The sequence below is a fragment of the Mobula hypostoma genome, chromosome 23, assembly GCF_963921235.1.
Source record: "Mobula hypostoma chromosome 23, sMobHyp1.1, whole genome shotgun sequence".
Taxonomy (NCBI): Eukaryota; Metazoa; Chordata; class Chondrichthyes; order Myliobatiformes; family Myliobatidae; genus Mobula; species Mobula hypostoma.
This window is the reverse complement of record NC_086119.1, coordinates 4,793,568-4,821,407: the sequence shown is the minus strand read 5'-3', so window position 1 is coordinate 4,821,407 and position 27,840 is coordinate 4,793,568. Positions and strand designations below refer to the sequence as shown.

General features: G+C 43.5%; 1 protein-coding gene and 1 long non-coding RNA gene across 5 annotated transcripts in view; one reads left to right on the top strand and one right to left on the bottom strand.

Moving 5' to 3' along the window:
• Positions 1-439, top strand: part of LOC134337039 (uncharacterized) — a 15,422-nt gene extending 14,983 nt beyond the window's left edge. The window contains exon 3 of one of the 3 annotated variants that reach the window (XR_010015918.1): positions 302-439. This is a non-coding gene — a long non-coding RNA (uncharacterized LOC134337039). The remainder of the gene's footprint in view (positions 1-301) is intronic. The other 2 variants (XR_010015919.1, XR_010015917.1) reach the window with 2 other exon arrangements.
• eral1 (Era-like 12S mitochondrial rRNA chaperone 1) lies at positions 279-27,840 on the bottom strand. Of its 2 annotated transcripts, none has more exons than XM_063031806.1 (11): positions 27,715-27,840; positions 24,028-24,186; positions 18,435-18,562; positions 16,562-16,639; positions 13,541-13,587; positions 13,391-13,452; positions 12,570-12,682; positions 11,466-11,891; positions 8,856-9,005; positions 4,970-5,050; positions 279-1,182 (listed from the first exon to the last, which is right to left on the bottom strand). In XM_063031806.1, exons 1-11 carry the CDS (start codon positions 27,776-27,778, stop codon positions 1,060-1,062), a joined length of 1,431 nt encoding a protein of 476 aa, XP_062887876.1. In that variant the 5' UTR covers positions 27,779-27,840; the 3' UTR covers positions 279-1,059. The 2 variants fall into 2 exon arrangements, with proteins under 2 accessions (XP_062887876.1, XP_062887877.1); XM_063031807.1 differs by having other exon boundaries at positions 24,028-24,183.

Below are 27,840 nucleotides of genomic sequence, written 5' to 3'. Positions count from 1 at the left end.
CACTAGTTTTTCGGGTATGCTTGTGTCATAGTACGAAGGGTTCAAATCCCACGAGGATTTGAATTTAGTTTAAATATGTGGAAACATGGTGGTGTATTAACCGAAGGGACTGTGAAGCTGTAATTAATTGTAAAAACTTATCTAGGCTAATAAAGATCTTTACAAAGTAACATTGTCTGGGCCACAAACACACCCTGATGTAGTTGAGTTTAACCCTGAAGTGCTGCAGTGACAGATTTAATAGATGTACAATGAACTGTAAACAATGCTCCTTCCTGTAAAATTTTTATATTTTATTTAGAGATACCACGTGGAACGGGCCCTTCCGGCACAACGAGCTGCGCCACCCAGCAACCCACCTGGCCGAATCGCTGGACAATGTACAATGACCAATTAACCTACTAACTGGTACCTGGTACGTCTTGGGAATGTGGGGGGAATGCACAAACTCCTTACCGATGGCACCAGATTCAAACTCCAAACTCTGACAGCCCGAGCTGTAACGACTATTACAGTGTCATGCTAACCAGTACTCCAGAGCTCAAGACTGACAAAGCACTGCGTTTAAGTGTGAAGGCGATAAAACAGCAAACAGCCAGGTTATACCCATATCTCAAGGACTGCAGTGATTCAGGGCAGCTTACTGCCACCTTCACAAGGGGAACTAGAGAGACAATAAATGCTATCTCATTCTCTGAAGTCCACATCACTGGAATTAATAAAAAGTCAGAGAACTTCCCTCCGATTGAACATCAACAACAGCCCACTTGTTAGTGGTACAAACTGATTACACGAGAGATTATTAAAATTGAACTCCACCATGGAAAACATTTTTGTCCACATTCCTGGCAAACTCCCACCTTTCTTTTTAAAAAAAAACTTCAGTGAGCTTTCCTGTGAAGCCCTTTCCACAGGAGTCCAAAGGCTTGGGTCAAGTTACAGGCTATCAAGACAGGTTGCTTGCTGCATCCACTGATTCGGTGGGATAAGGATGGGGTGGGCAGTAGGGCAGTGAGGAGAAACAGCCCCTCAAGTCATCCGTTTGGGTGAACAGCAGGCTCACTTCTTGACTTTCACACGCAGTCTCAACTGCACGTCGCAGAGAAAGACGTTCATCAGGTCCTGTCCCACATCTCGGGCAATTTTACCAATCAGGCTACCTCCCTGGCCAATCAATAATTTCTGCCAACATAAAAGTTACAAAAAAAAAATAGCATTTTAACAAAAGATCACAAAATCTCACAGCACTTTATATGTACAAAGCAATCAAGAGGACAGCCAGAGACTTTTCCCCAGGTCAGAAATGGCTAATAGGAAGGGACATAATTTTAAGTTGACTGGGGTAAACTATAGGAGGGGAATTATAGAGGTGGGTTTTTACCCAGAGAGTGGTGGGTGTCTGGAATGCAAGGGTGGTGGTACATCGGAAACATTTAAAAGACTCATAGATAGGCACATGGATGATAGAAAAATGAAGCGCTGTCTGGGAGGGAAGGGTTAGATTGATTTTAGAGTAGGTTAAAAAGTCAGCACATCATCATGGGCCTGTACTGTTGCGTTCACATGCAGAGAATTGCATGGGTGGGGGGCACAGGAGAGGGTGAGAGAGAAAGAGAGAGATTGAATATTTAACAAAATGACATCAAGAGATGGCTTAGATCCAGGCGATTTAAAACGGTGGTCTCCAACCACCGGGCTGCGAGCATGTGCTATCGGGCCGCACGGAAACCATATGATTTGGCGATATGAACCGATATGAGTCCTCATTCCCTGTCACGCACTGTTGAACTTAAACACCCCCCCAACCCCCAGTCCGCAAGAATAACGTCAATATTAAACCGGTCTGCGGTGTGCAAAAGGCTGGGGACTTCTGATTTAAAAGACCTGTTGGGATACAGTACTGTTCAAAAGTCTTCAGCACCTATATATAACCAGATGCCCAAGATTTTTCACAGTACTGTAGTAATTTTATGTATTATTGTTGCAATACAAATTTCATCATGAGAAACGTGAGTGATGGTAAACCTGATTCTGACATTTGTTTGTGATACAGCGCAGAGCAGCCCCTTCCAGCCCTTCGAGCCACGATTTAACCCTAGCCTCATCACATGACAATTTACAATGGCCAATTAACCTACCAAGATATGGCTCTCCATTATGGACTGAGAGTGGAAAGGGGGCAGGGAGAGGGGTATCATGGTTGGAAAAGGGGAAGGAGTGGGAAGCACCAGAGTGACATTCTGTAATGATCAATAAAGCAGTTGTTTGGAATAAAATGACCTTGACTGGTGTCTTCAACCTGGGTGTGTCTGCACCCGCACCAACTGCCCCTGGCACTCCTTTTCTGCCACCTGTCCCACACTCCTCTTGCAGCACTCCACCCTTGCCATTTCCAACATTCTTTGCTCCCGCCAGATTTACAAACTTGCTCTCCACTCCATGTTGACAAATACAGTACTGTGCAAATGCCTTAGGCACCCTCGCTATATATATGTGCCTAGGACTTTTGCACAGTACTATAGATGGACAAAGTCCAAGGATACTGGTATAAGAGCTCAAAACAATACTAAAAATTAGACCTGCAGCCTTCACAGCCTCAACACAGGTGCCCCTCAGGGCTGTGTCCTAAACCCCCTGCTTTACTCTCTGTATACCCATGACTGTGTTGCCACCCACAGCTCCAATCTGCTAATTAAATTTGCTGACAACACTACACTGGTAGGCCTAATCTCAAATAATAATGAGGCAGCCTACAGAGAAGAAGTCACTACCCTGACACAGTGGTGCCAAGATAACAACCTCTCACTCAACATCGCAAAAACAAAGGAGCTGGTTGTGGACTACAGGAGGAATGGAGACAGGCTAGTCCCTATTGACATCAGTGGATCTGGGGTTGAGAGGGTGGACAGCTTTAAGTTCCTCGGCATACACATCACTGAGGATCTCAGGTGGTCTATACATACTGGCTGGTCTATACAACTAACAGTGCCTCTTTCAACTCAGACAGTTGAAGAAGGTTGGTGTGAGCCTCCAAATCCTAAGATCTTTCTACAGGGGCACAATTAAGAGCATCCTGACTGGCTGCATCACTGCCTGGTATAGGAACTGTACTTCTCTCAATCTCAGGACTCTGCAGAGAGTGGTGCAGACAGCCCAGCGCATCTGTAGATGTGAACTTCCCACTATTCAGGACATTTACAAAGACAGGTGTGTAAAAAGGGTCTGAAGGATCATTGGGGACTCAAGTCATCCCAACCACAAACTGTTCCAGCTGCTACCATCTGGGAAACAAAATCCAGGACCAACAGGCTCCAGGACAGCTTCTTCCACCAGGCCATCAGACTGCTTAACTCATGCTGACATAACTGTATTTCTATGTTATACAGACTATCCTGTTGTACATACTATTTATTATAAATTACTATAAACTGCACATTGCACATTTAGACGGAGACATAACATTAAGAATTTTACTCTTCATGTACAGTATATGAAGGATGTGAGTAAAGTCAATTCATTTCAGGGAGATATAGGTGAAAATAAAGAACTTCCTCACTCACTCAAGAAAAGCACTGATGAACGCCAAGTTCAGCCCGCAACCCAATAGATTTTTGTGTGATGACTGTAATAAGTGTTATGAAGCTGCAAGATTGATGATGAGTAGGTGTGGTGGAGAAATGGAGAAATAATCCAGCAGTGAGGACCTGGGACCCAGGTGTTCAGTCAGCACTGATCAGTACACTGCAAAATCATGGACACATGGGAGACTTGCTGTGGGACAGTGGCCCACTTGACACAGGGCTACAGGTTATCCCACAACAACAAAAGGCTAGGAACTGTGTCGATCTAATTGATGGATTAGATATCGTATATAGCAAGTTATTTTGAAAACAAAGACAAAATAGTCAACAAATGTGCAAAGTAGGGAAAAGACAGGCATGTTGGAGATGTAGCCCAGAGTTTCACAGTGAAGTTTGGACAGTCTGTATTTGCAAAGTGAATTGTGGATAACACCTCGCCCCAATCTACAATCCCAGTTTCTGATACTATTCCTACTCTCTCCTCTCCATCCAGCCTTCACCATCCCCTCTCCTGGATCCATCCATCACCTGCTAGCTCCTGCTCCATCCCATCCCCTCAACCTTTTTATTGGTCAATTCAATCTGTGGAGGTTGTGGCAAGGCAAGGGTTAACAATGGCCAGGCAAGGAAAAATTTGCATTCAGCAAGAAGGGTCTTTGAAGTGCATAGCTTCTCTTTGCACAGCAGGTCACGTTTCTGGAGACAGTTTTCTTAGAAGTTTGTGTAGGGTCGGCATGTCACCAAAAACTTTGACAAACTTCTACAGTTGCACAGTGGCTCACTGTACACATTACAGCCTGGTAGGGGAACACCAATCCCCAAGAACAGAAAAGTTTACAAAAAGTGGTGGACACAGCCCAATCGGTCACAGGCAAAGCCCTCTCCAACATTCAGCACGTTTACATGGAGCGCTGCCGCACAAAGACTCCCGTACTGCAGACCATGCTCTCTTGTCTTCACTATCAAGGGGAAAGAGAACAGAATCCTCAGGTCCCACATCACCAGGTTCAGGAACAGTTGTTACCCTACAACCATCAGGTTCCTGAATTGGCATGGAAACTTCACTCACCACTACTCTGAACTGATACTAGAACCTGCAGATTTACTTCCGAGAACCCTTTATAACTTATGTGCTCAGTATTAACTTTTTTATTTGCTTAGTTTGTCTACATTTCCACACTGGTTGTTTGCTTATGCAGATTTTTCAGTAAATTCTATTGTATTTCTTTATTTTACAGTAAACGTCTGTGATAATGGATCTAAAGGTAGTTTATCATAACATATACGTAAGCTGATAAGAAATTTTACTTTTGACTGTGAATCTGAACCATGAACTCACTGACTCCACTGCAAAGAAGTAACAAGATAGTATCTACAAACATACTCACCGCGTGATTCTTCCTGGCAACAGTGAGGTTCTGCAGAATCCGGAGCTCCCCGCTTGGTCCCTCCTCCCACAGCTCGGTGTCCTAGAAGTTAACAGATGTTTAAGTGTGTTTGATTTCACACCCAGGACACACATCAAGGCACTGATCTACACCCAGATTTTCCTCACCACTGGACCGGACTGGAAATACAACGCACCAGTCCTCCATTTGTCAGACCTGAGTGGAGGATGTGGAAAGGGGTGGACTCCAACTCTGTCAGAGCTGGGGGTCCTATAAAAGGAGGGTGGGACCCAGACTGAGCTCACGACTGTCAAGTTTATTTTCCATAAGACCATAAAACACAGGAGCACAATTAGGCATGTCAAGTCTACTCCACAATTCAAATATGCTCTCATCCCATTCATTTGCCTTCTCCCTATAACTTTTAATGTCGTTACTAATCAGGAACCTATATATGCAATGACTTGCCCTCTGCAGCAGTCTGTAGCAATAAATTCCAGATTCACCACCCGCCTCATCTTGGTTCCTGTGCCCTCTGGTCCTAGACTCTCCCACTAGAGGTGACATCCTCTCCATGTCCATTCTATCTAGGCCTTTCAATACAGGTTTCCTCCGCCAACCGAAGGTAGAGCATTCCTATGAAACGGTTCGTAAGCCGAAATGTCGTAACGCGAAGAAGCAATTACCATTTATTTATATGGGAAAATTTTGTGAGCGTTCACAGACCCAAAAATAACCTACCAAATCATACCAAATAACACATAAAACCTAAAATAACAGTAAGATATAGTAAAAGCAGGAATGATATGATAAATACACAGCCTATATAAAGTAGAAATACTTTTCCACAATCATTACTGAACTGTTCTCCATAGCGAAAATCTCACGCAAGTGCCGTCGGCAAAAAATCTCACGCAAGTACTGTTGGCAAGAACACTCTCTCCAGTAACCTTTAAGCTATGAAGCTGCCAAATCATACCAAATAACACGTAAAAATACACAGCCTATATAAGGTAGAAATAATGTATGTACAGTGTAGTATCACTTACGGGAATCGGGACAGCGCCGAGCACACTGATGATGGTGTGTTAGACTGAGTCGGAGTTTGGGTGGTGCAGTGGCCCCCCACCCTCCAGGCTGCCGAGCGATACATTGCCGCGAAGAACGCAGGGGTCCAGCAGTAGCCGGGTGGTACACAGCACATCTTTAAGAAAAAAGCCAAAATAAACATGCTAATTAATTAGGTGCCGCCCGTAATTGTCAGCCCAGATCAGTGCCGATTTCCGATTGTGTCGTCTCTGATCTGGGCTGACAATTATGTGTCAGCGGCACCTAATCAATTAGCATGTTTATTTCGGCTTTTTTCTTAAAGATGTGCTGTGTGCCTCCCAGCTACCTTTGCATTCTCCGCGAATCGGTATCTGTCCATGACCTGGGTGTTGGGGTGGTGGGACACTGGGGTGTCATCTCGTCATCATCTGTTTCCATTAGAGCAGGCAGCTCATCTTCTTCTATCTCTGCCCGCCTCGATGTCAAAGGTCGAGGTTCGTCGTCTGCTGCGACTGATGTGGAAGGCTTGCTTGACTGCTGAGCCTTGTGCATTTTCCTATCACACAGTTCTTTAATAAGGACTCAAACCATCCTGCAAATATCCCCTAAACCGACGTACCCTTTCAAAATTAAAGTCGTACTTTATCATCACTCATTTGGTTTCGATTGTTATCCTTTTTTCTTCCAATTGCATCAGCTCTTCATCTGTCAGTTCTTGGTCATGGGATGCTAAAACCTCTTCAACATCATGTTCGTCAGCTTCCACAAGCCAAACTCATTTTGTCCTTACTTCGTTCACCACGATCGAAACGCTTAATTATGTCTAGTTTTACTGTAAGTGTAACACCCTTACGAGCTCTTTCAGGCTTTTCCGATACCTTAGAACTCATCTTGCAAACGGCTGCTCACAGGCACATGTTAAAGCAAAGCAGTTCCGAATCCTGGGGAGAGCGGCTGCTTGGGGCGCGCTGCCTTTTATCGCGCGCTGAATTTTTTTTTCGTAACAGTGAAAACACCTTCTGAAAGCGAAAACAGGGTACTAATGTAGGTCTTTCATAACAGTGAGGTTTTGTAAAGCAAATGTTCGAAAAGTGGGGGACACCTGTATTCGGTAGGTTTCAATGAGACCCCCATCATTCTTCTAAATTCCAGCAAGTACAGGCCCAGAGCCTTTCACATGTTAACTTGGGAGCATTCTCATGAACCTACTCTGTACCCTCTCCAATACCACTCCTTTCTTAGACCAAGGGGCCCAAAAGAGTTTTGCAGAACATCTCCAAGGGCATTTGTGTATAGAAAAAGAAGAGTATGCTTTAAAATACTGCACATCTCATCTTTTCCTCTCCTGCTCTCAGACAGAGGGTGATAATTAGTGCTGAGAGTGGAGTTTCATGCAAGATTCCCCAGTGAGGAAGGGACCTGGATTTGCAGAATCTCTGCTCTATTCATAGAGTAAACCGTTCCAAAACACAGTAACAATATATCACAAGACATGGGAGCAGAATTAGGCCATGCGGCCCATCGAGTCTGCTCTACCATTGCATCATGGCTGATTTATTTTCCCTCTCAACCTCAATTAAGGTGTAGAATTACTATTTTTCTTGTAGTTAACCTTTCCTATGCTTGCTTGTATTTTTATATGCAATCACCTGTATACATGTAATCGGTCAGTGAATTTTTCAGTAACTATGGTGCAGTTGCTTCTGTATTTTCCTACAAACTTCTTAGTTTTCAGTAGCAGATTCACTACTTGAATCTGGCTATGTTGTAGGTTAATTGTTATCACTGGAATTTTGTTATCTTTGTCTGGCAACCATAACAGCGTTTTCTTTTTCCTTCTTTGTTCTTTCAGCTCCTCTTGTTTGCTTTCTCCTCTAGTAACACTTAATGAAAGAATCGTAAGCAAGCAGTTTTATATCTCATTCTTTACTTCCAAATCACAAAAACATCAGGATCCGACAGTGCCCAATCTATAAAATGCTGCTGTCATTTTATTGCTATGTTCTGTCAAGCATTGTGGGCATGCTGTGTTGGCACCAAAGTGTGTGGCAACATTTGCCCTCAGCATGTTCTTAAGTGTGTTGGCTGTTAATGCAAACGACACATTTCACCGTATGCTTCGATACATCAGCCACAATGAAATGGTGGAGCACCCTCCACTGGCCAAATGGCCTAATTCTGCTCCTATATCTTATAATGGGATAAACCTGATCCTTGAACTAGTTTGTACACAGCAAGATCCCTAACACAACAATAAGACAAGCAACCAATTTCTTTTTTGGGGGGGATTATTAGGATGTGATAATGATGCGGAGTATGCAAGAAATACAAGTCCCCTTTTTGAACGATGCCAAGACATCCACCTGAACAAGAAGTTTGCCTGAATAGCTTCTTGAGAACTTATGAGTGCAAAAGGAAGCTCTCCAAGTACGCAGGACTGGTCAGCAACTGTCAGCAGGCTGGATGGACAGCAAGGTGTCTCCCAGTGGAGGTTGGTTGTAGGGGATTTGTAGCCCGTTCTTTAGTTAGAACTTTCAGCGTTTTGGGCATCGAGAGAGAGAGGAAGAGGAGAGCCATCCGCAGTACCACCGATGCAGCAGAGAAGGCCTCAAGAGGGGAGCCATGGAGTCATAAGTAGCCAGCCATCTGGGGTCTGATCAGCCCCAGCTGGGTCACCTGGAGCAGGCTGTATGATGTTGAAAGACCCGAAACACCCGATGATTCCAGGAACATCACTGAAGATGTGTCCAGAAGCATCAATAGCTGTATGTACACAGTCGGCTACAGCAGCTGTCCAACTGAGACAGGACAGATAACTTAATTGACCCAGCAGTACCTGTGTGATGTTGTATGGCACTTCCTGAGGCAGATACTCCAGTAACCGTTCCCGTATCAGGTTACAGCAGATCTCCTGGGGTGACTGATCGGTGACGACATCGCTGTGGTAATCCCACTGCCCTGGCTGGGCCTTTGACACAAGGTAATGCTGAAAACCAAGAGAAATCAATGTGTATGATCCCAGAATGCTTTCAGGGATTGCAAATATCAGTGAATTAAATAACCAGATTTTCTTCAACACAGCAGAAAGGATCAGATTTATTTACCATTTACACTCAGTGACCACTTTATTTATTAAGTACAACAGCGGAATCCTCAAGGTTCTGCTACTGCAGCCCATCCATTTCAAGGTTCACTGTGTTGCGCATTGAGATCCCCTTCTGCACACCGCTGTTTTAACAAGTGAATACCTGAGCTGTTGTCAGCTTCAAAGTGAATTTATTATCAAAGTACATACGTCACCATATAAGACCCTGAGATTCACTTTTTTTGCGGGCATACTTCCGTGACGGACGGGGTTGTATCCGTTACTTTTTGTAGGATTTTCTGATCAAGGGCCAGTGAATATACTCTCCATTCCCACCTATAGAAGTTTAAGATGTCACAAACTCCTAAGGAAATAGAGTCACTGCCCTGCCTTCCTCGTAATTGAAATTATGAGCTGGGCCCAGGACAGGTCCTCCGAAATGATAACATTGAGGAACTTAAAGTTGTTGACCCTCTCCACCTTGAACCGGTCTGGCAATTCTCTCATTAGCAAAGCACTTCCATCCACAGAACTGCCACGCACTGGATTTTTTTTTGTTTTTTGCACCACTCTTTATAAACTCTAGAAACTGTTGTGTGTGTGAAAATCCGAGGAGATCAGCAGTGTCTGAAATACTCAAACCACTCCATCTGGGACCAACAATCATTCCACGGTCAAAGCACATGATTGGTTGATTAGCTGTTTGCATGAATGAACAGGTGTACATAATAAAATGGCCACTGAGCGTACATTTATATGTATTTGGAATTTGCTGTGGTGTGCTGGTCAGGGCACGACATGCAACAAAAATCAACATTCAACAATTATACAGATTAAATAATTATATAAAAAATAAATTTAGTGTTTAAAGTACGGATATGGAATAGAATGTGCATAAGTACATAAATGTTATCGATATTTATGCCATTTATGTATGTTTTTAAATATTTGCTCCTTAAACCACTTATTCTGTCTGCTTCATTCTCCTTCCAGATGAAGTATTTTAAAAAAATGTTTCCATTATTTGAAATCTTTGCCACAGTGAATTATTCGATTCAAATCAACTCACTTTCACTGTTTGAGCTGGAGAAACAATTTAAGAGCAGAAGATCTGGAGCAAATACCTCCACAGGTATTCTACTGAAACCCATCGCAAACGCACGAAGCTCCAATCACCTAAGATAGGCCTTTGGGTAAAGATTTTATCGGCAGTAACATAACTACACAAAACCCAATTTTTTTGTAAACAACATAACTTTACCCCCTTTCTACAGCAGTTGCCTTGTTAAAAGCCTCCTGTCCATCAGAATCAGAATTGTAATCACTGACTGAATGACATGAATCTTGTTTTGTGGCAGCAGGAAATAAAATTACAAATGTAAATAAATGGTACAAAATCAATAATGAGGTGGTGTTCGTGGGTTCATTATTTTAAGTTACGTATCTATACATATAATTCTGTTACATCGGGCAGCACAGTAGTGTAGTAGTTAGCACTGTCTGTAATTAGATTGTACGTTCTCCCTCTGACTGCAAGAGTTTCCTCCGGGTGCTCCAGTTTCCTCCTACATTCCAAAGACATACGGGTTAGTAGTTTAATTGATCACATGGGTGTAATTGGGCTGCACAGGCTCGTTGGGCTTGAAAATCCTGTTACTGTGTTCCATTTCTAAATAGGGCAGTAACAGCAGCCTAATGGTTAGCACAACGCTTTACAGTACGAGCGACCCGGGTTCAATTCCCACCGCTGTGTGCAAGGAGTCTCACGTCCTCACGGTGACTGAGTGAGTTCCCTCCGTGTGCTCCTGTTTCCTCTCACAGTCCTAAGATGCACCGATTAATTAGTCATTGTAAATTGTCCCGTGATTAAGCTACGATTAAGTTGGGGAGTTTCTGGGCGACATGGATTGAAGGACCAGAAGGGCCTGTTCCACACTGTATCTCAATAAGTGAATTAAATCAGTCAATAAATAATAACTAAAACTCTAAAGACTAAATAAAACTAAATAAATAAATAAATAAAATGTTAGGTTCATTACATGACATTTTATTATTTTTACCTCTCATATACCCACTGAGTTCCCTGAATTGTCCATTTTACTTGCTTTCAATCCTGTGTTATATGGGAAAGGAGAAGTCATCACAATCAGGCTTATTATCACTGACAAATATTGTGAAATTTGATCACATGGATGTAACTGGGCCGCACAAGCTCAGTCCCATTATCATGTTGTATCCATGAATAAAAACTAAATAAAATTATGATGTTACATTACATTATGTTTTATTATTTTAGCCCTTTCTGTCACGCTTGGTCACTCTTGAGGCAGTGTCCAGAGGAAAGCAGCCTTGCACACTCACCCGTAAAGTATCCACTTCCTCGCCATTGACAGCAGAAAGCATGAACACCTCCTTGAAGTGAGGCCAGCCCAGTCGGTTTTTCCAGTTCTCAGAGGTGCCGTGTGGAGGAGCAGATGCTTGCTGCTGAGCAGTTTCTGTGCCCACTGGCTGATATATGCTGTTGTTACTGTCACTAGATATTTCCAAACCATGTAGATCTCCTTGTGAGTGGGGGCTGTGTGTTTCCTCGGACACATCCACAGTGCTGTCCTGATTTCTTGCCTGTTTGACAGGCATGCCTCCTGCTTCACCAGTTCTCTCTCTCCCAATAGGCTGTGGCAGTGAGTTGTACCGTGGCTTTACCTTCAGTTTCTTGTTGTTCACTACTCCTTCTGTCAGCTTGATTGTCAAATCCAGGAGGAGGCCTTTGCTCTTTAACAGGTCCACCTAGAACCAAGAGACAGAAGGATGGCTGAAGCGTTTGTCGTTGTTCTGGTAAAAAAATATCATTTCTTCAATTTAGTGAGCTCTCTCTATTTATGATGAAATTACCCTAGGACCATGCACAGCATCTTAAGGGCCCCTCACCAACGGAAAAAAAAAAATCATGCATGCACGTAGATCACCTTGCACAATCACAGGATGTTCAAAAGTGGGAAACACTTTTGAAGTGTAGCTACTGTTGTAAGTTAGGACATGCAATACTTGTGTGCAACAATCTCATAAATTGCAAAAGATAACTGATTTCTTTTTTGTGTGGTAGAGGGATAAATCAAATTCAGGATAACGAGTAACGCTGCTTCATTTGGCTGTATTTATGATCAAATGACAATTAAACTTCAACTTGAACTTGAATGCACCTTGAGCAATGCTCATGAGAAGCACCTGTAGAATCTCCTATGTTTATAGGTAGCATTAGCCTGCTTGTGCTTAAGCAGGATTCAAACCCACAATCTAACCCAGAGACAAGTATTACCTACTGACTCTTGGTATGTAAAAACAGCGCTACTGACTTTACCAGAACATTAAGTTCCCAAGTTATTTCCTTCTGGAACAGAGGTCCAGCTTCATGTAACAGTGACAAGCCTAGTAACAAGAAGATAATGTCAGCTTCTTACTGCCTACCTTATTCAGGGCGAGAACTGCCGGAATCTGGGGATTTTGAGAAAGACATTTCATCACTTCAGTATGTAGCTTGTTGCGAGTCCAGTGGTCAGATACATCGACCAAAACAAGCACTAGGAAGAAAAACACAACACATGAAGCAATTCAGGCATAGCCTGCAGATATTGGTACAGGTTGGAAGCCGAACGTCTGCCAGTCCAGGGCTTGTGCCGAGGATTAGAGGTCAGAGGCCAGGAGGTGGCCTGTCCTGGAGTCAGAGGCCCTGATTTGTGCATGGGTAGGAAAGAGGCTTGTTTTGCTGTTGTTGTTCTGTTGAACACTGTGGGCATGCTATGTTGGCACTGGAGTTTTTTTTTTAACGACACTTGCGGCAGCCCCTAGTACATCCTTAGGTTCTGTTGGTTGTTAATATAAATATTGCATTTCGCTGTATATTAACTTTATTTGTCAGATGCACATCATAAGATTGAAACATACAGTGAAACATGTTGCCTGAATCAAATCAAATCAGCGAAGATTGTGCTGGGCAGTTCACAAGTGTCACCACGTTTCCAGCACCAACATAGCATGCCCACAACTCACCAACCTTAACTGCACGTCTTTGGAATATGGTAGGAAACTGGTGCACCCAGAGGAAACCCATGTGGTCATGGGGAGAACGTACAAACTCCTTGCATGCATCGTGGGAATTAAACTCCGATTGGTGTTTGCTGCCACAGTAATAAAGTTACATTAACCGTAACAGTACCAAGCACCTCAAATGTGATAAATAAAACTAATCTAATGAAAGGTAATGGTTGGGGCTAAGCTAAACCACTCACCCAGGTCTGCTGCTTTTACCGAGTGCCAGGGATCAACCAGCAGTGACTTCTCCAAATTGTGCCTGGCAAGAAAGGAACAGTTAAATTGTTAAAAACAACTGATGTACACAGGCCTCAGAAAGAGGAAAATGTGACGAAAGTAAACAAAACCTTTTCACTTTGGTGGGAGAAATGAGTCCAGGAGTATCAAGGAGAACCTGTAGAAAGAGAGTGAGAGGAGGTCAGAAACAGCACCAGAATGAGCAATGATATGCACCTACACAGACCCTACCAAAAAGAAACACCTCGCAGGGAAATCAAATGCAGATCAGGAACTGAAAGGGAAAAGGAGGTGGTATCAATGCCTCATTTGAAAGGTGGTGTACAACAGTGGAAGGGGGAAAGTGATCAGATAATTAGGATCAGCGGGGTTGTTAAGCTAGTTTTCTGTTACAAACATGCTATTTGAAAACTGACATCCATTGGTGGGGAAAAAAGGTGCTGAGGTAATTTGTATTTTCCTTCTGAGGTAGGAACTAAGGTAGGTTTTAAAAGGCAGTAGATTAGGTTTAAGACTTCAAATTTATTTATTGCATGTACATTGAAACATACAGTGAAATGCACTGTTTGCGTTCACAATTGTTAAGCAATTACAGCATGCAAACTGGGTACAAATTGGATACAACAGGAATTCTGCAGATGCTAGAAATTAAATTGGATGATCAACACTTACTTAAGAATGAAGCCAGGGAAGAATGAGGTACATCTCAATGACAAAAGGATATGGAAAAAATAAACAGGTGTGAGGCCTTCAGGAGTGGTGAGTAAAGCAAAGAATGAGTCAGAGATGGAGACAATTCCTTAAAAGGGCAAGAAATGAGAACCTGAACAAACATATGTAAAATCTATGATTTACTTTGTCTTGGCACAGAGTACGGATAATAGGGGCCTCATTTATACTCACTAAGGAGAAGGGGTGGCATGGTAATGTGAGGAGGAGGTAGAGTACACAGCAGTTTGTGCAATGCTTTACAAAGACAGTGATTAAGATTCAATTCCCGCCACTGTCTGTAAAAAGTTTGTAGGTTCTGCCCACAACCACTTGGGTTTTCTCCAGGTGATTCGGTTTCCTCCCACATTCTAAAGACACATGGGTGAGTAAGTTGTGGGCATGCTAAGCTGGCGCCAGAAGCATGGCGACACTTGTGGGCTGCCCCCAGCACATCCTCAGACTGCGTTGGTTATTGACACATTTCAGTGTGTTTCGATGTACATGAGACAAATGTAACTAATGTTAATACTAGATCTTAATCTTACATGGAAGATAAATTCATATGATAACCTGGAGCTGGTTAGTATTGAGGAGGAGGAGGAGGTTGCTATCAGGAGAAGTACAATACTGTGCAAAAGTCGTAGGCGCCCTAAATTTTTCTAATTTGGTTTTAGATGGTACGGCCTCCACAGAGCCCTGATCGCAACATCATCAAGGGTATCTGGGATTACCCAGAGACCGAAGCAAGTGAAACAGCCTAAGTCTGCAGAAGAACTGTGGCAAGTTCTCCAAGATGCTTGGAACAACCACCAGCTGATTTTCTTATAAAACTGCACAATAGTGTACCTAAGAGAATTGACACAGTTTAAAAATTTTGATATTTAGAAAACTTTTCATTTAACACACATAAAAGTTGCTGGTGAACGCAGCAGGCCAGGCAGCATCTCTAGGAAGAGGTGCAGTCGACGTTTCAGGCCGAGACCCTTCGTCAGGACTAACTGGTTAGTAGTTAGTCCTGACGAAGGGTCTCGGCCTGAAACGTCGACTGCACCTCTTCCTAGAGATGCTGCCTGGCCTGCTGCGTTCACCAGCAACTTTTATGTGTGTTGCTTGAATTTCCAGCATCTGCAGAATTCCTGTTGTAAACTTTTCATTTTATTATTTTTGAAAGGATCTTCGCTCTACACAATCTTTTTTTCACATGTGCCCAGGTCTTTTGCACAGTACTGTATAATGGTTGATAAATCCCAGGGTCAAATGAGAAGTACTTAAAGTTGTTATGGGAAGTGAGAGAAGAGATAGCTAGGGCCCCGATAGATATTTTCTTTAGCCAAAAGTAAGATCCCAGAAAACTGGGGAGGGTGGTAGAACAGTCCATTTCTGTGCTGTACTCCTCTGATTATGTGATGACTCACCATTTCACTTTGTGAAAGTGGTTTTTCGAAAACTTGTGCGAAGTGGGCTGGACACACGATCTAGTATTTCCTTTACTGCCATTGTCAATATCCTCCTGACATTTACTTTCTAAGACTGCAGGTTGGTGAAGAGCCATTCTGCAGCAAGAGCTACCAGACTCAGCACAGAACAGAGGATCGGGACCTCACAGAATCTGTGCTGTATAACTCTATGAACTATGAGGAAGCAACCAGGTTCACTAATGACCATGAAACAAAGTGGAGCTTGGGTCGTTGAAAAGTTTTTTAAAAATAACGAAGGAAACCTGAGCGAGAACTCCTTCACTCAGAGGCTGGTGAGTGTGTGCAACAAGCTGCCAGTGGAAGTGGTGGAACAGGTTCGATTTCAACATTTAAGGGATGTTTGGATAAGTACACGGGTGAGAGGGGTACGGACGGCTATGGCCAGGGTGCACGTCGACCGGACTAGGCAGAATAACAGTTTGGCAAGGACCACTGAGCACATCTACAAGGAGTGGTGCCACAGGAAAGCAACATCCATCATCAAGGACCCCTACCATCCAGGCCATCTCTCTGCTGCCATCAGGAAGGTGGTACAGGTCCTCAGGACCCACACCACCAGATTCAGGAACAGTTATTACCCCTCAAACATCAGGCTCTTGAACCAGATGGGATAACCTCACTCACCCCAACACTGAATTCTTCCCACAACCTATGGACTCACTTTCAGGAACTCTTCAGGTCAAGATCTCAATATTCATCGTTTTTCTCATATTTGCACCATTTGTTGTTTTTTACATGTTGGTTGGTTGTCCACCTTGTTGTGTGCATTGATTCTACTGTATTTCTTTGTACTTACTGTGAATGCTCACAAGAAAACTACCTCAGGGTTGTACATGGTGATATATATGTACTTTGATAATAAATTTACTTTCAACTTTTGAACTAGATGCGCCGAAAGGCTGTAGTGTTCTGACTCGAAATATTTCAAAGGCAGTCACATACTATTTGGGTCTCTCCTTCCGTGATGACTCCCTGAGCTCGACACCGTGTCGTGTGGACCTTGCTCGAAACCGGAAAGACCTGCAACACAACAAGCAGATAAGCATGTTACATTGAAGCTGAACTAAAGCTGAGGAAAGCTTTTCAGCAGTTACTGTTTAAAGCAGGAAGACAAAGGTAATTTCATACAACAATTCATCCAGCTGCCTAATTCTCCACAAACACATTTCAGCTTCAGAAATTGTAGGTATTCCATGGAAAATGTATGTAAATGTTTTTGGTCCTTTATCTAAGAAAGGATGTGCTGGAATTGAAGGGAGTCCAGGGGAGGTTCATGAGGCTTAACATACGAGGAGTGTTTGATGGCTCTGGGTCTGTATACGGTGGAATTTGTAAGAATATGGGGAAATCTGATTGAAGCCTACTGAATTTTAAAAAGCCTAGAGAGAAACACACAATAATGCTTGAGGAACTCAGCATATCAGGCTGAGTGAGGCTATACAGACAAATAAACAGACAACATTTCAGGCTTTGACCCTTCATCAAGCCTAGATAGCAGACATCTCACTTCCCCCGGAAGTTCTGGGAGTCTCCTGCATATTAATAGTGGCTCCCTGATGCCCGCAAATTATATACAATATCACAGAAATCAATTTTTTTGAGAGCGAGCGAGAGAAAGCAAGTGAGAGCGTGAGAGCGAGCAAGCGAGAGAGTGAGAGAGAACGCAAGCGAGAGCGTGCCATGGCAGAGTGTTCCAAAAAAAAAGAAAATATAAAATGTACGTCACCCCAGACTACACTAAAGTGTACCCCTGCCTGATAGGGGTCAAAAATAATGACAGTGTTGCTCGCTGCACTGTTTGCAACAGTGACTTTTCTATTGCCCATGGTGGGTTAAGACTGTAAAAGACATGTTGAGGTGAGTTTAACAGGTGTCATTTGTTCATTAGCATAGCTAACGTTATTTAAACTAGCTGGCTAGCTGCTAAGGAGCTACTCTATTTCAGACATCCCACCTCTCCCGGAAGTCTCCCGCAAATTGATGGTGCTACCTCCCTGAAATCAGTTTTTGCAGGGTGGGATGTCTGAGATAGAGTGGGCGTGGAGAGAGAGGATGTTTCCAATAGTGGCAGAACTAGGACCAAATGGCACAGTCTCAGAATAGAAAGGCATCCCAGTAGAACAGAGATGAGGAGGAATTTCTTTGGTCAGTGGATAGTGAATCTGTGGAATTCATTGCATAGAGAGCTGTGGAGGTCAAGTCATTTGGTATAATTAAAGTGAAAGTTGATAGGCTCCTGATTAGTAAGAGCATCAAAGATCACAGGGAGAAGGCAGGAGAATGGAGTTAACAGGAAAAACAAATCAGCCATGATCAAATGGCAGAACAGACTCGCTGGACCAAATGTCCCCATTATTATTTTACTCTTCTCTTTATTTTTGAGGTGCTACGGTAGTGTAATGGTTAGCACGACACTATTACAGCTCTGGGCAGCAGAGTTTGGAGGTGAATTCCCACTCCATCTGTAAGGAGTTCGTACACTCATCCCCATGAGTGTGTGATTCCCCACCAGGTGCTCCAGTTTCCTCCCACATTCCATAGACCTTCTGGCTAATAGGTCATTGTGAATTGTCCTGTGATTAGGTTAGGGTTAGATATGTAGGTTGCTGGGTGGTGTGACTCATTGGGTCATAAAGGTCCATTGTGTACTGCATTTCTAAATAAAATAAATAAATATGCCATGTCTTAGAGACTACAGGGAAGGGAAGGGTGGTGGAGTTTGCAGAAAGGAGGAGGACCTTAAGCAATTTTCAGAAAAGTTCCCCAGATAAAATCAGAAGGCTTCGATCCATCCACAAAACGGTGTTAGGTTTACCTTCCTACGTAGAAGCTGATTTGACAGAGTGGATTTTCCAGCATTGGGAGCACCGATAATTGCAACTCTCAGCACTTGTGGGTTTGGTGGCTGGTCTGGCTGATGGTGGAGGAGGCTCCCCTGCTCGTCTGTGGGAGAGAAGCACAAGTTTAGCCTCGCGTTGAGTAAAGGTGAAGTATGGAGCATACAGTCGGATGCCGATAACCAGAAAAGGTTTGCACCCACCTGCTGCATTCAGATCTGGGTACTGGGCTCTGACTAATATGGCCAGGTTGTGCATATTGTCTAAAATTATTCTGGTGGGTCAGTTATATAAACTTACTTAAGTTTGGAAAGTTGAGGTGTGATGTAAAGCATAGGTGTTGGCAGTCGTTTTTGACTTTTTCAAACAGAAGCAGTAAATTTATATTGTGCCATCTCACCAACAGTGTTGGACATTGAAATAAAGACAGCTCAGTCATGGAATAGGTTTATTGTCACATGTCCCAAGATACAGTGAAAAACTTGTCTTGCATACTGTTCATAGAGAGCAAATCATTACTCAAAGATTTAAAGGAGATTAGTTTTATTTGTCACATATACATCGAAATGTACAGTGAAAAGTGTTGTTTGTGTCAATGACCAACAAGAGTCTGAGGATGTGCAGGGGGCAGTCCACAAGCCTTGCCACGCTTCTGGTGTCAACATATTTAGCCCACAGCTCACTAACCCTACCCTGCACATCTTTGAAATGTCAGAGGAAACTGGAGTACCCAAAGGAAATATATGAATGATGGGGAGCAAGTATAAATGCCTTACAGACAACAGCAGCAATTGAACTGAGACTGGTGGTAGCTGGAACTGTACAGCATTGTGCTAACCACTACACTAAACTGCTGCCCGTTGCGTATTAAGATCGAACAAAAACAATGCAGAATACGTGTAAAAGCTCCGGCTAGCACTGCATCACTGGTGATATGCAAAATTTCACTCGTCTCCTGAAGAAGTAGAGGCATTAGAATCATACAGTCATAGTCATACAACACAGAAACAGGCCCATCTAGTCCAAACTATAAATCTGCCTAGACCCATCAAACTGCGCCTAGATCATAACCCTCTGTACCCCTCCGTTCCCCTCCCATCCATGTATTTATCCATGAACTGGTTCCACTTTCACCTAACCTCTGGAATAAGCCTGCTTGCATTTACTGTAGCTATACAACTCAAGACTTTGTATACCTCTATCAAATCTACCCCCAATCTTCTACACCCTAAGGAATAAAGTCCTAAACTATTGAAACTTCCCCTTTAACTCATGTCCACAAGTCCTAGCAACACTCTTGTAAACTTTCTCTGGTCACTTTCAATCTTGGGACATCTTTCCTGTAGGTAGGTGACCAAAACTGGACACAACACTCCAAATTAGGCCTCACCAACATCTTATACAATTTCAATGTAACCTCCCAACTCCTTTACTAAATATTTTGATTTATGAAGGCCAATATGCATTTCTTTACGACCCTATCTACCTGTGATGCCACTTTCAAGGAATTTTGAACCTGTATTCCCAGATCGCTCCGTTCTACCGCACTCCTCAGAGCCCTACCGCTCACTGCACAAGTTCAACCCTGATTTTCCCAAGTGCAACACTTGTCTGCATTAAATTCCATAAGACCATAAGACATAGGAGCAGAATTAGGCCATTCAGCCCATCAGGTCTTCTCTGCCATTCCATCATAGCTGATGTATTATCCCTCTCTTTCCAAGAACACATCAACCTCCGCTTTAAGTATACTCAATAACTTGGCCTCCACTACAGGCGTCTGTGGCAATGAATTCCAGATTCACTACATTTTGGCTAAAAATAAATTCCTCTACTATGTTCTCGGGTCCCTCTATTCTGAGGCTGTGCCCTCTGATGTTAGATTTACCCACTACAGGAAACATCCTCTCCACATCCACTGTACCTAGGCCTTTCAATATTCGATAGGTTGCAATGACATTTCCTCCCCTCATTCTTCTAAACTCCAGCCGCTACAAACCCAGAGCCATCAAACACTCCTCACATGTTAACCCTTTCAATCCTGGGATCATTCTCTTGAACCTCTTCCGCACACTCTCCAATGCCAGCACATATTTTCTTAGATATGGGGCCCAAAACTGCTCACAATACTCAGATGCAGTCAGACCAATGCCTTATAAAGCCTCAGCAATACATCCTTGCTTTTATATTCTAGTCCTCTTGAAATTAATGCTAACATTGCACTAGCCAGCCTTACCACTGACTCAACCTGCAAGTTAACCTTCAGGGAACCTTGCACAAGAACTCCCTTTGCACCTTGGATTTTTGAACTTTCTCCCAGTTTAAAAAAAGTCTACGCCTTTATTCTTTCTACCAAAGTACATGACCGCAGATTTCCCAACAATATATTCCATCTGCCACTTCTTTGCCCATTCTCCTAATCGGCCTGCCCTTCTGTAGACTCCCTGCTTCCTCGACATTACCTGCCCCTCTATCTACCCTCGTATTATCCAAACTTGGGCATGAAGCCACCAATCCCATCATCCAAACCTCTGACATATAACGTGAAAAGAAGCGGTCCCAACACTGACCCCTGCGGAACATCACTCGTCAACAGCAGCCGAACAGAGATGGCCCCCTTTATTCGCACTCTTTGCCTCCTGCCAGTCAGCCTATCTTCTATCCATGCTGGTATCCCTCCTGTAATATCACTGGCTCGCATTTTGTTAGGCAGCTTCATACGAAACACTTTGTCAAAGGCCTTCTGAAAATCCAGGTAAACAATATACACTCACCCTCCTTTGTCTACCTTGCCTATTATTTCCTCAAAGAATTCCAACAGATTTGTTGGTCAAAATTTCCCCTCAAGGAAACCCTGCTGACTTTGGCCTATTTTCTCATGTGCCTCCAACTACTTTAACGTTTCATCCTTAATAATGGACTCCAGGGCCAGCTGGTGGCGCAACGACATCGGCGCCAGACCCGGGAGCGGAGGTTCCCAGGTTCGAAACCAGTCAGGTCTGCCCCCCGAGTACGCTTTCCATCCTTGCCGGGTTGAGTGTCGAGATCGCAACTCGACCTCGTAAAATAAAAAAAGGGGAAAATACTGCGAAACTGTCTGTGTGAGGAGTGGCACATCACACAGTCTCTCTCTCGCTCCGCGCCTTGTAAAAGCATGAAAAAGATCACGAACTCACGCACACGCAAAGATGTGCACGCACGCAGGTACACGCCAAAAAATAAATAAATAAATGGACTCCAACATCTTTCCAATCCCTGAAGTCAGGCTAACTGGCCTACAATTTCCTTTCTTCTGCCTCCTTCCCTTCTTAAAAAATGCAGTGACACTTGTAATTTTCTGGATCTCCGGAACCATTTCAGAATCTAGTGATTCTTGAAAGATCATTACTAATGCCTCCACCATCTCTTCAGTTGGCAAATCTTGCTCTATTACATTGTGTAAAGCCAATACAGACTTAAAAAGACTACTAGCTGTAATAGCTGCGAGAGGTGGTTCAACTAAGTACTGAAGGGTTGACTATGTTTGAACTGCTGATATTTCAGTTTTTAATTTTTAGCTTTTCATGCTTTACAATTTTCACTGTATAGGAGCATATGATTCACAAATAAAAAAAATCTCAGTTAAATTGGTCAAAATCCCTGGTTGTAATACTCATTTATGTGAGCAAAGGTTTGGGGACCGAATACTTTTACAAGGCACTGTATGTGTGAAGAGGTATCCTGAGGCATAAACTGTGCCTATATCAGCCTCCTTGCTGGGCCCAACACATTGACGCAATGGCAAAGAAAGCACATCTGTGGCTATATTTCATGAGGAGATTTGGTATGTCACCAAAGACTGGCTTAATTTTTACAGATGTGAAACTGGAGAGCAATCTAACTGTTTGCATCACTGTCTGGTATGGAGAAGCCACTACACAGGATTGAAAAAAAGCCACAGAGGATTGCATACTTAGCCAGCTCCATTATGAGCACCAGCCTCCTCACCATTGAGGACATCTTCAAAAGGGAACGCCTCAAAAAGGCAGTACGTATGATTAAGGACCCTAACCACCCAGAACATGCCTCCTTATTATTGCTACCATCAGGGAGGCAGAACAAGACCCTGAAAATGCACACCCAACGTTTTAGGAACAGCTTCTTTCCCTCCACCATCAGCTTTCTGAACAGTCTATAAACTTAACCCTGGAACATTTGGACAGGGAAGATGCATACATCAAGATGCTCTTTATCAATTACAGCGCAGCATTCAATACTATCATCCCCTCAAAACTAATCAATAAGCTTCAAGACCTTGGCCTCAATACCTCCTTGCGCATCTGGATCCCCAATTTCCTCATCTCCACACCCCAGTCAGTTCCAATTGGCAACAACATCTCCTCCACAATCTCCATCAGTACAGGTACAACACAAGGTGTGTGCTTAGTAAACCTGCTCTACTCATTTTATACTTATGACTGTAAGGCTAAGCCCAGCTCCAATGCCATAGTTAGGCTTGCTGACGACACCACAATTGTTGGTCAAATCAAATTATGGTAATGAATCAGCATGTAGGAGGGAGATTGAAAATCTGACCTGGTGGTGCCAAAACAACAACCTCTTCCTCAATGTCAGCAAAACGAAGGAGCTTATTATTGACTTCAGGAAGTGGAAACTGGAGGTCCATGAGCCTGTCGTCATTGGGGGGGATCAGCGGTGGAGAGGGTCAACAACTTTAAATTCCTCGGTGTTATCACTTCAGAGGATCTGTCCTGGACCCAGGACGCAAGTGCCATTATGAGAAAAGCACAGCAGTGCCTCAACTTCTGAAGAAGTTTGCAAAATTTGGTATGTCATCTAAAAATTTGACAAACTTCTACAGATATGTGGTAAAAGTATATTCACTGTTTGCATCACAGCCTGGTATAGAAACACCAATGCCCTTGAATGGAAAATCCGAGAAAACGTAGTGGATACAACACAGTCCATCGCAGGTAAAATCCTCTCCACTATTGAGCACATCTACACATAGCATGTCACAGAAAAGCAGCATCCATAATCTAGAACATCCACCACCCAGACCATGCTCTTTTCTCGCTGCTGCCGTCAGAAATAAGGTACAGGAGCCTCAGAACTCACACCAACAGGTTCAGGAACAGTTACCACCTCAACCATCAGGCTCTTGAACCAGTGGGGATAACTTCACTTGTCCCCATCAATAAAATGTTCCCACAACAGATGGACTCACTTTCAAGTATTCCTCATCTTATGCCCTCGCTATTTATTGCTTATTTATTTATTATTTTCTTCTTTTTGTATTTGCAGCTTGTTGTCTTTTGCACAGTGGTTGAGTGCCCAAGTTGATGGGGGTCCTATAATGGTTATTGTTCTCTTATGGATTTATTGAGTATGCCCACAAGAAAATGAATCTCAGGTTTGTATATGGCGACATCCCAACTAAATAGACTTTGAACCTTGATTCTGATTCTATCTCTACGTATTTATCAAAGCCTGAGTATTCTCAGATCCATGATCATAGTCACAGGTCAATTACTCAACTTTGAAAGAATCCTGGCTTCTAACAAAACCTACCTTTACTGATGGAAACAGCAGGAGGGTACTGGCCGATGAGATTCTCAGTCACTGGTTTCTCGACACCCAAGATTTCTCCCAAAGCTGAGTTACTTCCATAGTAACTTCCTGGTAAACAGATGACCCTGTGAAATGAGTCATTTGCTAGAAAGGCACCTGCTAAAAAAACACACATCATCATTACTTTCACAATGGCAAATCTTATTGCGAAGAATTACACAGCAGATACCTCTCAAATCAAAATAACACAACTTAGGTGTGAGGCTTCCAAAAATTGCAACATATGCATTGTTGGATATTTAATTTTTATCTGATTAACAGGCTCAATGGCTTACTTTATCCTGGCATCACAATTCATACATTGTGATTCAAAGGAGTTGGTTAATTCCATACTTAGGGTAGCGGGGTGGAGATGTCTCTATAAAGGAGATACAAGACGCTCCTTCCCTCCATTGGCCTGCAGGGCCACCTTGGGCAAGGAGTAGCACCTGCTTAGCAAACTCCTCTCCCCTATCGGGGTCGCATGAAGCCATAGCAGCAGGTTGTGGATGGTCACATGAGCGGCTGGTGCAGATCACAAATCCTGGTTATATGACCTCAGACGTCAGGCAGACGATCTCTGAAGAGTATTGATAATGACTGGGGCCACCTGTCTTGTAAACACACTGCCCAGAAGAGGCCAACAGCAAACTACTTCTGTAGAAAAATTTGCCAAGAACATAGTCATGGAGACCACCGTCGCCCAAGCTTTTGAAAGATTTAATCTTTGTACAAGTTTTCCCACAGCAAACAAAAAGGGTCATTTGAATTGAATTGACTTTATTTCGTACATCCTTCACATACTTGAGTAAAAATCTTTACGTCTCAATCTAAATGTGTAATATATAGTAATTTGTAATAAATAGTATGTACAACAGGACAGTCAATATAGCATAGAAATACAATTGTATCAGTGTGAACGAATCAGTCTGATGACCTGGTGGAAGAAGCTGTCCCAGAGCCTATTGCTGGCTTTAATGCTGCAGTACCGTTTCCCAGATCGTAGCAACTGGAACATTTTATGGAGTAGGCGCCTCACTGAGCCACTCTGCTGCCATCAGGTAGAAAGTACAAGAGCCTCAGGAACTTGCATCACCAGGTTGAAGAGCAGTTACTACCCAACCATCAGGCTCTTGATCAAAAGAGGATAACTACACTCATCTGTTAAGATGTCCCACAATCAATGATCTTACTTTAAGGTCGCTTTATCTTATTATTTCATGCTGTTGTTATTTATTGCCACGTTTTTTATATTTGCATTTGCAGTTTGTTGTCTTCTGTGCTGTTGCTCTTTCATTGATGCTGTTTACAGTTACTCTTCTATGGATCTGCTGAGTATGCCCACAGAAAAAGAATCTCAGTGTTGTATGTGCCGATGTGTCCTCTGATAATAAATGTTACTTTGAATTTCAAAGCTCCAAAACAAAGGCAATTTTCTGCGATAATCAGTGCACTTTCTCAAGACAATTCCTCTATTTCCAAAAACAGAAAATTTAAAACAGCAGAAATCAGTTGATGAAAGTGAAAGGAACTTTTAAGGCAATTGTTAAGTGCTGATTTCAAATCAAAAAGGCCTACTTTGTTTCCAGCAATCTGTAAACCTAGAACAGTACAGTCCATAATTGTGTAATATTTTAGGCTAAAAACTTTTTTTTGGGGGGGGGAACTTTCTGCACATAATTTGCTTTGAATCTCCATCTTTGAAGTCATGAGCATCAGCTGTAAGAGTGCCTATTATCCCTCATTAAGAATTTTTAAACATTTAATTTCTGCATCACAGAATTAGGAGTCCACGTTTGAACAGAGCTAGAACCAGCAGTCAGATCACTGAATATATTCACATAACAGACTGATTTTGATGAAAACTTGTAACAAAAATATTTGTGTGTGTTTTGATCAGTGACTCTGTCAAAATCAGAGTAAAACAGCACAGAATCGGATTCTTCAGCACAATGCACTCATGCTGACCAATTTTTCTGTGAATTAGTCCCATTTGCCTATGTCTGGTCCATATTTCTCTAAATTTTTCCATGAACTTGTCTAAACAATTTTTTTTAAATGTTGCTACCGCTAACACTTACTCAGGCAGCTTAATCCATATAAATACCACCCTCTGTGTAAAAGTAGTTACCACTTTTGTTCCCTTTAAATCTTTCCCCTCTCTCATTAAACCTATGCCCCCTAGTTTTCCTCTACCCTAATAATTCACCTTATTTACACCTTTCATGATTTTATAAACCTCCCTGAAGTCTCAGTCCCCTTTGCTTCACGAAAAACAGACCCGGTCTGTCCAGCCTCTCCTTATAACTCAAGCCTTCCTGGTAACATCTTACCAGGATTAGCCCATCACCATAAGAAGCAGTTCTCACAACAGGCTGAAGGAACTCAGCAGGTCGGGCAGCATCCGTGGAAAAGATCGGTCGACGTTTCGGGCCGGAACCCTTCATCAGGACTGTAGGGGGAGGGGGCAGAGGCCCTTTAAAGAAGGTGGGGGGGGGGAAGAAGGCTGGTAGGTTCCAGGTGAAAAACCAGTAAGGGGAAAGATAAAGAGGTGGGTGAAGGGAGGCAGAGAGGTGATAGGCAGGAAAGGTGAAGAAAGAATGGGAGAAAACACAATGGGTAGTAGAAGGAGGCGGAACCAAGAGGGAGGTGGTAGGCAGCTGGAGGAGGGGGCAGAGTGACATAGGGATAGGGGAAGGGAGGGGGAGGGAATTACTGGAAGTTGGAGAATTCTATGTTCATACCAAGGGGCTGGAGACTACCTATACGGTATATGAGGTGTTGCTCCTCCAACCTGAGTTTAGCCTCATCATGGCAGTAGAGGAGGCCATGTATGGACATATCCAAATGGGAATGGGAAGCAGAGGTTCTCCTCTACTGCCATGAGGCTAAACTCAGGTTGGAGGAGCAACACCTCGTATAACGTCTAGGTAGTCTCCAGCCCCTTGGTATGAACATAGAATTCTCCAATTTCCGGTAATTCGCTCCCCCTCCCTTCCCCTATCCCTATTTCTCTCTGCCCCCTCCCCCAGCTGCCTATCACCTCCCTCATGGTTCCACCTCCTTCTACTACCTATTGTGTTTTCCCCTATTCCTTCTTCACCTTTCCTGCTTATCACCTCCCTGCTTCCCCTGCCCCACCCGTTTATCTTTCGCCTTACTGGTTTTTCACTTGGAACCCACCAGCCGTCTCCTTCCCACCCCCCCCCACCTTCTTTATAGGGCCTCTGCCCCTTCCCTCTTCAGTCCTGATGAAGGGTTTCGGCCTGAAACGTTGACTGGTCCTTTCCACGGATGCTGCCCGACCTGCTGAGTTCCTCCAGCGTGTTGTGAGTGTTGCTTTGACCCCAGCTTCTGCAGATTATTTTGTGCATAAGAAGCAGTTCTCTGGAAGTTTCCAGCCTGTGTTACTAAGGAACCTTCATTTCCAAATCTCAGTGCCCCATTCCGGTGACTACCAGCGTCTTGCATTGCCGGCTTGCTCCGCTTATTTGGTGGAAACCAGTGAATGTTTCAGACAAGCGTTCTGTTCGGATTGGACCGACCGTGGTTAGTGGTTAGCACGCAGCCCAGGATGTGAGGCCGGGTTTTGGACCCTCGGGCTGCCTCCACACCCTGCGGACAAGGGTATGTAAGGCCACCACTGACCTGTTCCGCAGCTCCGCCTGCTCAGGTTGCCAAGCACCCGGAGGAGCGCCACCCCGCTCAACATTCCGGACTCCCCTCACCAAACCTTCCCCACAGACGCCATGATGGGGTCGCCATGCATTGTGG

What these genes read in the sequence shown, in the direction of transcription:
- eral1 (XM_063031806.1), bottom strand. Translation starts at nt 27,778, where the DNA reads ATGTTGAGCGGGGTGGCGCTCCTCCGGGTGCTTGGCAACCTGAGCAGG. An exon ending in GGTAAAAGCAGCAGACCTGG is followed by an intron (nt 12,683 to 13,390) that starts GTGAGTGGTTTA and finishes TTTTCTTCCTAG; the next exon opens with TGCTTGTTTTGGTCGATGTA. An exon ending in TGCCATACAACATCACACAG is followed by an intron (nt 5,051 to 8,855) that starts GTACTGCTGGGT and finishes GTTAACTTCTAG; the next exon opens with GACACCGAGCTGTGGGAGGA.